General features: G+C 41.9%; 1 protein-coding gene across 4 annotated transcripts in view; it reads left to right on the forward strand.

Moving 5' to 3' along the window:
* Window positions 1-8,659, forward strand: part of LOC112217738 (AMP deaminase 2-like) — a 106,145-nt gene extending 97,486 nt beyond the window's left edge. For all 4 annotated transcript variants that reach the window (XM_024378237.2, XM_042296842.1, XM_042296835.1 and 1 more), the window contains exons 15-18: window positions 2,886-3,006; window positions 3,284-3,457; window positions 3,618-3,728; window positions 3,805-8,659. In XM_024378237.2, coding sequence (XP_024234005.2) covers window positions 2,886-3,006; window positions 3,284-3,457; window positions 3,618-3,728; window positions 3,805-4,023 — 625 coding nt within the window. In that variant the 3' untranslated portion in view covers window positions 4,024-8,659. The remainder of the gene's footprint in view (window positions 1-2,885; window positions 3,007-3,283; window positions 3,458-3,617; window positions 3,729-3,804) is intronic.
* The last annotated feature ends 1,971 nt before the right edge of the window (window positions 8,660-10,630 follow it).

The following is a 10,630-nucleotide window of genomic DNA, read 5'->3' on the forward strand; positions in this document are numbered from 1 at the left end:
CCTATTTGGGCGGTAAGCAAATTGGAGTGGGTCTAGGGCGTCAGGTAGGGGGGAGGTGATATGGTCCTTGACTAGTCTCTCAAAGCACTTCATGATGACGGAAGTGAGTGCTACGGGGCGGTAGTTGTTTAGCTCAGTTACCTTAGCTTTCTTGGGAACAGGGACAATGGTGGCCCTCTTGAAGCATGTGGGAACAGCAGACTGGGATAAGGATTGATTGAATATGTCCGTAAACACACCAGTCAGCTGGTCTGCGCATGCTCTGAGGACGTGGCTGGGGATGCCGTCTGGGCCTGCAGCCTTGCGAGGGTTAACACGTTTAAATGTTTTCCTCACGTCGGCTGCAGTGAAGGAGAGTCCGCAGGTTGTGGTTGCGGGCCGTGTCAGTGGCACTGTATTGTCTTCAAAGCAGGCAAAAAAGTTATTTAGTCTGCCTGGGAGCAAGACATCCTGGTCCGTGACGGGGCTGGATTTCTTTTTGTAATCCGTGATTGACTGTAGACTCTGCCACATACCTCTCGTGTCTGAGCCGTTGAATTGACTCTACTTTGTCTCTATACTGACGCTTAGCTTGTTTGATTGCCTTGCGGAGGGAATAGCTACACTGTTTGTATTCGGCCATGTTTCCGGTCACCTTTCCCTTGTTAAAAGCAGTGGTTCGCGCTTTCAGTTTCACGCGAATGCTGCCATCAATCCACGGTTTCTGGGTTGGGAATGTTTTAATCGTTGCTATGGGAACGACATCATCAATGCACTTTCTAATGAACACGCTCACCGAATCAGCGTATTCGTCAATGTTGTTGTTGGACACAATGCGGAACATATCCCAGTCCGCGTGATCGAAGCAGTCTTGAAGCGTGGAATCAGATTGGTCGGACCAGCGTTGAACAGAACTGAGCGCGGGAGCTTCTTGTTTTAGTTTCTGTCTGTAGGCAGGAAGCAACAAAATGGAGTCGTGGTCAGCTTTTCCAAAAGGAGGGCGGGGGAGGGCCTTATATGCGTCGCGGAAGTTAGAATAGCAATGATCCAAGGTTTTACCAGCCCTGGTTGCGCAATCGATATGTTGATACAATTTAGGGAGTCTTGTTTTCAGATTAGCCTTGTTAAAATCCCCAGCTACAATGAATGCAGCCTCATGATATGTGGTTTCCAGTTTGCAAAGAGTCAAATAAAGTTTGTTCAGGGCCATCGATGTGTCTGCTTGGGGGGGAATATATACGGCTGTGATTATAATCGAAGAGAATGGTAGATAATGCGGACGACATTTGATTGTGAGGAATTCTAAGTCAGGTGAAGAGAATGACTTGCGTTCCTGTATGTTGTTGTGGTCACACCATGTCTCGTTAATCATAAGGCATACGCCCCCGCCCCTTTTCTTACCAGAAAGATGTTTGTTGATGTTTGTACGCCTATGTAGATATTCCATAAAAAATCTGCCGTTTCCAGCTACAATAGTCATTTACAACATTAACAATGTCTACACTGTATTTCTGAACAATTTGATGTTATTTTAATGCACAAAAAAAGGTGTTTTTCTTTCAAAACAAGGACATTTCTAAGTGACCCCAAACTTTTGAACGGTAGTGTATACTGAACAAAAATTTAAACATGTAAAGTGTTGGTCCCATGTTTCATGAGCTGAAATAAAAGATCACAGAAATGTTCCATATGCACAAAAAGCTTATTTCTCTCAAATTTTGTGCACAAATTTGGTTACATCCCTGTTAGTGAGATTTTCCCCTTTGCCAAGATAATCCATCCACCTGACAGGTGTGGCATATCAAGAAGCTGAACAAACAGCGTAATCATTACACAGGTGCACATTGTGCTGGGGACAATAAAAGGCCACTCTAAAATGTGCAGCTTTGTCACACAACACAATGCCACAGATATCTTAAGTTTTTGGGGAGTGTGCAATTGGCATGCTGACTGCAGGAATGTCCACCAGAGCTTTAGCCAGAGAATTTAATGTTCATTTCCCTACCATAAGCCGCCTCCAACGTCGTTTTGAAGAATTTGGCAGTACGCCCAACTGGCCTCACAACCGCAGAGCACATGTAACCACGTCAGCCAGGGACCTCCACATCCGGCTTCTTCTCCAGCGGGATCGTCTGAGATCAGCAACCCGGACAGAAGATGAAACTGCGGAGTATTTCTGTCTGTAATAAAGCCTTTTTGTGGGGAAAAAGTCATTCTAATGGCTGGGCCTGGCTCCCCAGTGGGTGGGCCTATGCCCTCCCAGGTCCACGCATGGCTGCACCCCTGCCCAGTCATGTGAAATCCATAGATTAGGACCTAATTAATTAATTTAAATTGACTGATTTCCTTATATGAACTGTAACTGTAAAATCATAAAAATTGTTACATGTTGTGTTTATATTTTTGTTCAGTATATATACACGTTATGAGGTTGGAATAATACTGTACAATTGTGGAAATTATGATAATGCCCTTTTATTGTAAGAGCTGCTTGAAAAGGCTGCCTGAAATTTCAGCTTGTTTGGTGTGATAGAGTTTTGATCTGCCTGGTGACATCACCAGGCAGTAAATTAATTAATAGACCAATAAGAAACAGAGTTCCTAACCTCTCTGCCAATAACAATAACAGCTAGCTTTCAGTGTTCTTCTCCCCACTCCCAGACAGCCCTAGCAAGATTCTTGCTTGAGAAATTGCTCTTTGCTAAAAAGCTATTTTGGTTTCTTTTTTACCGTGAAAATAATCACAGTGAGGTTCTTAATTGTTACCCAGAAATGATTTGATATTGAGATAAAACGGCTGCATTGGACCTTTAATAACATAAATGATGAATGAATCGCATGAAAACATAAGGATTGTTAATGAATATACTTTATGAAGCTAATATGTGTTTGCTTGTGACATGCAGGAGGCGTGGCTTCCACACGTTTGTGCTGCGCCCTCACTGCGGGGAGGCGGGGCCTGTCCACCACCTGGTGTCGGGTTTCATGCTTTCAGAGAACATCTCCCACGGGCTGCTGCTCAGGAAGGTCAGTCAGCACACACGTCGTCTCCCATAGCGGCGCCACACTACCATGGCAACCACGCGACTGACAGATAGTAGAGTTCAGTTCATAGGTGACCTCTGAAGGTTTGATTGATTTATTAAATGATGTCTTGGTTTTGGGACTTTGCTCACCAGGTTACTTCAGCAAATTTAAGAGAATTCAGATGAACAATCATATACTTTCCCCTTGAATACTGCAGTTGTGCATTTAACAAGATAGACTATATCATATGGCATCTCTTTCCTCTTCATGTCCCCAGGCACCAGTGCTGCAGTACCTGTACTACCTGGCTCAGATTGGCATTGCCATGTCCCCCCTGAGCAACAACAGCCTGTTCCTCAGCTACCACCGCAACCCCCTGCCTGAGTATCTGTCCAGAGGCCTCATGGTCTCTCTGTCCACTGACGACCCCCTACAGTTCCACTTCACCAAGGTCAGTGCACAGGGGAGTGGTGTCAAGACACACACACACACATACACAAACACACACAGAGGCAAAACAATTCACACTACAACGTCAATGGTGAGTCAGTACAGTCAATCAGTACAATTCATTGAATGTTTCTTTGTCTTTTGTGTGTGTTTGTCCTCAGGAGCCTCTGATGGAGGAGTACAGCATCGCCACACAGGTGTGGAAGCTCAGCTCCTGTGACATGTGTGAGCTGGCCAGGAACAGCGTCCTTATGAGCGGCTTCTCCCACAAGGTATCTGCTTCCTCTCCTCTCATCCACAGCCATTTTGTGCCAAGTGCTCTGCTCTGATGTTCTTTCTTGTCTCCAGGCAAAGAGCTACTGGCTTGGGCCCAAATACAGCAAAGAGGGCCCAGAGAGCAACGACATCCGTCGCACCAACGTCCCGGACATCCGCGTGGCATACCGCAGTGAGACCCTGCTGGAGGAGCTCAACCTCATCACCCACGCTGTGCGCACCAAGGAGCTGGACAACATCGACGAGGAGGACACCCTCTCCATGGCTCCCATCGGGGCAGAAGGACGCTAAATCAACAACTCCTCTCTATTGCTCCCTGGATAGGTTTTATTTCATATTGGAGGAGATTTTCTGATCTTCGATCTGTTCCTGGGTCACTTCCTCTGTCACTTTTATCCACTGACCCTCCATACATTCACACCCCAAGTGATTTCCTTTGTCATGTGACCCTGCATGGGAAGGAAGATCCCACAGTTTGCCTGTGATTTAATGACATGTTTGTACCCATCACTGATATATCACACACACACACTTATTGCAGTTTTCCTGTCCTAAAAGCTGCTTATCTTCCATCACACAGTGATGCTGCTTTAACCTTAACATCTAGTGTAATATTAACATCTAGTGTAATATTAACATCTAGTGTAATATTATCATCTAGACATCTAGTGTAATATTAACATCTAGTGTAATATTATCATCTAGACATCTAATGTAATATTAACATCTAGTGTAATATTATCATCTAGACATCTAGTGTAATATTATCATCTAGTGTAATATTAACATCTAGTGTAATATTAACATCTAGTGTAATATTATCATCTCGTGTAGTATTAACATCTAGTGTAATATTTTCATAATGGTTATAACTTTTGAAGTAGGAAAACAGATACAACTTAGCAGCAATATTATGAGTGTATTATCCATGGGTCATCTTACCTCACTATACAATGCATAGGTTCCACACTACATTGTTCCAACAACACCTGTTCCGCACTGAGATGAACAGTCGCATGTAACTTAGAGATGCATGGAAACCATGGTAACACTTTTCTAAAGTACGGACGTACTGAGTTTAAAAAACAAACAAAGGACCAAATCTGTGTGGTCTAGAAACAGAAGTTGTGCACAATTCCAGTTTGTGTGCGCTGCTGGGTATCTGCTGGCTTTCATCTGTTTCTGGCTTCAGGAAGTTTCTAGTGCTTTAATAGCTAAAGGAGTCCTCTCAGCTAGTCTCTGTGATCTAAATCAGCTCTAACTAAAAAGCAAGCAGGACATCCAGCAGAGACACTGCAACAGCCCTCAGGACATGGAGCTGTGCTGTGACTGTGGTCTACTGCAAACATTCCATTCAATTAACTTTAAGATAGATGTTATTTTCACATTAGTTATAGAATATGCAGCCAAAAAGAGTAGATGTATACTATTCCAGTACAGATGCATGATGTGTACAGGATATATATATATATCTGTCTGTGGTAGAGTGGATGCTGAGAGATGTGAATGATGGAGCCAATCAACCACAACTTGTTTTCCAAGCACAAGTCAAGAAGAATGAATACAGCACCCCCCCCTACCATTACCTCAACAGTCTCAATGTTCTTGGATATGGATCCTCCAAACCCCATTGCGTGTGTATATCCAACTCCCACCCCTCACACACCTCTTGGTCCTCTAAAGAGACCAGGACAGACCCCAGGGACTGGTCTCTGGACCCACTATGTCAGTTATTAGTTCATTGTATGCAGTGCCCTGTATGCTCCATACCAGACTTACCAGTGCCTTTTGATTTTAGGCACTAGCTAGCCTGTCACAGTCCAAGCTGTTCTCATGTTCTGCTGCAACGCCTCAGTCCTCATCACCAACAACAACAACCGCAGCATCTGTTCTCTTCATGCATTAGCATTTTTGCTGAACTAACATCAAGATGATGCCATTGGGACTGAAACCATGCAGCATGTTAAAGTACCTTCTCCCTTACCTACCCAGACCTTCCAGTGAAATGGAAGAAACCGTTTTACCAATGCTCTGCTTTGGCTGCATTTCCACCGTGCATCTTATGTTGTGAATGCCTGCATGGAGCCCTGCAACAGGAGTGGCTGAAAAGCTGTTTAAAGTGAGATGTAACGTGAAAAAGCAACACATGAGAATCCAAGTAAGCTGAACGACTGTCATGTATGAAGTATGTGTGCAGTCAATGATTGTTGGTAGTTTGAGTTCTGCAAAACAAACTCATTCAGCTTGTCATCCCTATGGCAATGCTCAAACCGTGCAGGGCCACGTTTGCATGGTTGTCATCGGGAACAAATGAGCTCATCCCCACCACCATGGTTGTCATGGTCACCAAAACAAGTACACACCTATCCCCATTATCTTGCCCAAAGACAAAGAGCCTCTTCTATGCCCGATTAAAACTGTGGGCATTCATCTTGGATATTGTTATAACTGTTCTAATTGTACACTCCCATTAGATGCCAAGACTGTTCCAGTGGAATAAGTGGGCCCAAGTTGTAAATGTTCACCATGCATTGCATACCATATCTACCAGGCCATTTTAAAAACTTAAGATCGAAGCATGATATATACAGTAAGGCCTAGATTCAAGCAGATCAAGTATTAACCGGCGACAGCCGACACCCACATAGCTGATGTTTTGGCATCAGAAGTGGAACTGCGTTGGAGCTGTCAAATCGGAGAGCAGCTGCTCTTTATCATTGTCACGAAGCCACACCCGTCCCACTCTCGTTAAGTTCAGAACGAGAAAGTGTAGTCTATATAGAAATAATGACGCACAAATAGAAAATCATCATCAAGGTGTAGATTACATCTCACATTCCAGTGTTCTAACTTATAAACAAGGCTGCATGGGATTTCTCTTAATGTGACTCCATGCAGCCAATGGCAATGTCCGCTTTAGCAATAATGCCAAGAGCCGCTTGTGGATTTGACAGCTCTAACGCAGTTCCGACACCGGTCAAACAACAGCTATGCGGATGTCGGCTAAAGCGGATGTGATTGAATAGACCCTAAATATTTGAGAAACCAGATATTTTAGGAGAAATTGTATGCATTAATCTCAATCCTGGAATGCTGATCTGTAGCGCCTCAACAGTGAGGTGTTTCACTGTGAAGGGGTGGCATGTGTTGGACATAGGGTGAGCCTCAGAGTTGAATTTAATATATAAAGTGTATTTTTCTTAAAGGCTATAGCGATAAACTGTTTATATAAAGAGTATATCAATATTTAGATTGCAAACGTTGTTTTGTTGCTGTAGATCATTATAAACTGGGGTTATTAAAGCTGAAAGATTTATTTTGTTATCATAATTATTGGCCTTGACTTTCACAGAATTTTACAATTGGACTTTTATCCAAAGTGACTCACATTTTACATATGTGTGGTCACAGGAATCAGACCCACTACCTTGGCCTTACATGCGCCATTCTCTACCAACTGAGCTACAAAGAACCATGTATATTCTTTTCTTATTTGATATTTTCATTGTTTGTTTTTCTGGTTGATTGTTGTGTTAGGACTGTTGAACTCGGTTTAATTTAGCATGTAGCTCTCTCTCAATAGAGTATCGAGTGAAGGTGATCAAGTTAACCAGGGTAATTTGGAAGGGTCTTCAGAAATGGTAGTACCAAGAGCTATATTGGGTATCCATCCCTGCCATTTATCTCAACCAGAGCTGCCTATGTAATCTGGCTATACACCCACTCAGACATTGTAATCCTTCCCACAAACATACAGCCATAGACTGGACCGTTGTTACTCTTTGATTGATACAAACAAGGCTTTTAAAACAGCAACAATCATTTACTATAGCTTTTGATTTGATTCTTTAAAATAGTATTTTGCAGGGAATTAGAGGATGCATGTATAATTTAAGGGTTTATGTCTCTGTGTGTAGAGTAGGATGTGTGTAATTGTTGATAAAGGATCAGACATCCATTTTCAGGTCCAGGTATGGCTCACTAAGGGACTCATCGACACAGTTTCCAGTTCAGTTGACCTTACCTTTTCATTTCCATCCATCCATTAAAGATTGTCCATCAGAGTTCACATATCTGTTCTGTCAAACCTCACCTACTCCTGTTGTTTGTCTCAATCTGTACAATCAGTTTAGTTCTTTTGTTTGTTTATAAAATACAATGCTAGGGAACCTATTGGTTCTACTGTAGCATACCATAACTCAGAGACCATACGTTGTATTCTCAAACTTCACTAAAGACAGACATATGTAATTCTGTCCCAATCGAAAGAGACACAAAGTTCAATGCCGTTTTGAGTCCAAAATGCTGTTCTCTTGCAACGGGTTTCAGTAGTGCAAAGAGTCATGGGTAATAGTAATAGACACTGTGTTGTCATCACAGAACACAAACCAGTTAATCGGTCAATCATCACACTGCGAGTTTAGTTCTTTGTTCAATCGATTTTCTCATTGAAGAATTGCCTAGTATTCTTTTCACTTCATAATGTTGAATTCAAACAATTAGATTTTCACTTGTGATTATTTTGTGCTCAATTCATGTTTTCCTTATTAGACATTTTCATGTTTTTACATGAAAGGTTCTCTGCACGTTTTTTATATTGACATGGTTTTCATTGTCTTTTTGTTTGTTGGATTTAGGGCTCTGTTCAATCTGTGTTGCTGAAGTGTTACAGATTGCGCGATAGCAATTTAAAGGTCATATCTGATTGAGCTGACATATGCAGTGTTTACTGTGAATGCAGTCTCCGCTTACGCAGGAACATTACCTTTACATTTCAATCATGCTGTAACGCTGAACTTCTGCAACGTGGATTGAATAGAGCCCTTAGTGTATTGTAGTCACTATCATGGCTTTAAATGAATTCCAATGTTTTACAGACTATGGTATAATGTCTGATGATTGAAATAAAGCATGTTTATTCATCTAATGTGTTGTCTTGTGTCATACATTTTTTTCTTTAAGGAGTCAGCTTATTGACTCATTTAGTCAACTAATATAGTTGATTTACAGTCAAAAGTTTGGACACCTACTCATTCAAGGGTTTTTGTTTATTTTTACTATGTTCTACATTGTTGAATAATAAGACATCAAAACGATGAAATAACACATATGGAATCATGTAGCAACCTAAAAAAGTGTTAAACAAATCAAAATATATTTTAGATTCTTCAAAGTAGCTACCCTTTGCCTTGATGACAGCTTTGCATACTTTTGAAATTGTCTCAACCAGCTTCATAAGGAATGCTTTTCCAACAGTCTTGAAGGAGTTCCCACATATGCTGAGCACTTGTTGGCTGCTTATCCTTCACTCTGCGGTCCAACTCATCCCAAACCATCTCAATTGGGTTGAGGTCGGGTGATTGTGGAGGCTAAGTTATCTAATGCAGCACTCCATCACTATCCTTGGTCAAATAGCCCTTACACAACCTGGAGGTGTGTTGGGTCATTGTCCTGTTGAAAAACAAATGATTGTCCCACTAAGCGCAAACTAGATGGGATGCCGTATCGCTGCAGAATGCTGTGGTAGCCATGCTGGTTAAATGTGCCTTGAATTCTAAATAAATCACAGACAGTCACCAGCAAAGCACTCCCACACCATCACACCTCCTCCATGCTTCATGGTGGGAACCACACATGCAGAGATCATCTGTTCACCTACTCTGCGTCTCGTAAAGACACAGTGGTTGGAACCAAAAATCTCAAATTTGGACTAGTCTAATGTCCATTGCTCATGTTTCTCGGCCTAAGCAATTCTTATTATTGGTGTCCTTTAGTAGTGGTTTCTTTGCAGCAATTTGACCATGAAGGCCTGATTCAATCAGTCTCCTCTCAACAGCTGATGTTGAGATGTGTCTGTTACTTGCACTCTGTGAAGAATTTATTTGGACTGCAATCTGGACTGCAACCTTCTAATGAAGGTATCCTCTGCAGCAGAAGTAATTCTGGGTCTTCTTTTCCTGTGGCGGTCCTCTTGATAGCCAATTTCATCATAGCGCTTGATGGATTTTGCTACTGCCCTTTATGTCTTAAAGTAATGATGGACTGTCATTTCTCTTTGCTTATTTGAGCTGTTCTTGCCATAATATGTACTTGGTCTTTTACCAAATAGGGTTATCATCTGTATATCACCCCTACCTTGCTCAAACGCATGAAGAAGGAAAGAAATTCCACAAACTCACTTTTGAACATATTTTGATTTGTTTAACACTTTTTTGGTTACTACATGATTCCATATGTGTTATTTAATACAGTGCCTTGCGAAAGTATTCGGCCCCCTTGAACTTTGCGACCTTTTGCCACATTTCAGGCTTCAAACATAAAGATATAAAACTGTATTTTTTTGTGAAGAATCAACAACAAGTGGGACACAATCATGAAGTGGAACAACATTTATTGGATATTTCAAACTTTTTTAACAAATCAAAAACTGAAAAATTGGGCGTGCAAAATTATTCAGCCCCCTTAAGTTAATACTTTGTAGCGCCACCTTTTGCTGCGATTACAGCTGTAAGTCGCTTGGGGTATGTCTCTATCAGTTTTGCACATCGAGAGACTGAAATCTTTTCCCATTCCTCCTTGCAAAACAGCTCGAGCTCAGTGAGGTTGGATGGAGAGCATTTGTGAACAGCAGTTTTCAGTTCTTTCCACAGATTCTCGATTGGATTCAGGTCTGGACTTTGACTTGGCCATTCTAACACCTGGATATGTTTATTTTTTAACCATTCCATTGTAGATTTTGCTTTATGTTTTGGATCATTGTCTTGTTGGAAGACAAATCTCCGTCCCAGTCTCAGGTCTTTTGCAGACCCCATCAGGTTTTCTTCCAGAATGGTCCTGTATTTGGCTCCATCCATCTTCCCATCAATTTTAACCATCTTCCCTGTCCCTGCTGAAGAAA

This window comes from Oncorhynchus tshawytscha, linkage group LG02, assembly GCF_018296145.1.
Source record: "Oncorhynchus tshawytscha isolate Ot180627B linkage group LG02, Otsh_v2.0, whole genome shotgun sequence".
NCBI lineage: Eukaryota > Metazoa > Chordata > Actinopteri > Salmoniformes > Salmonidae > Oncorhynchus > Oncorhynchus tshawytscha.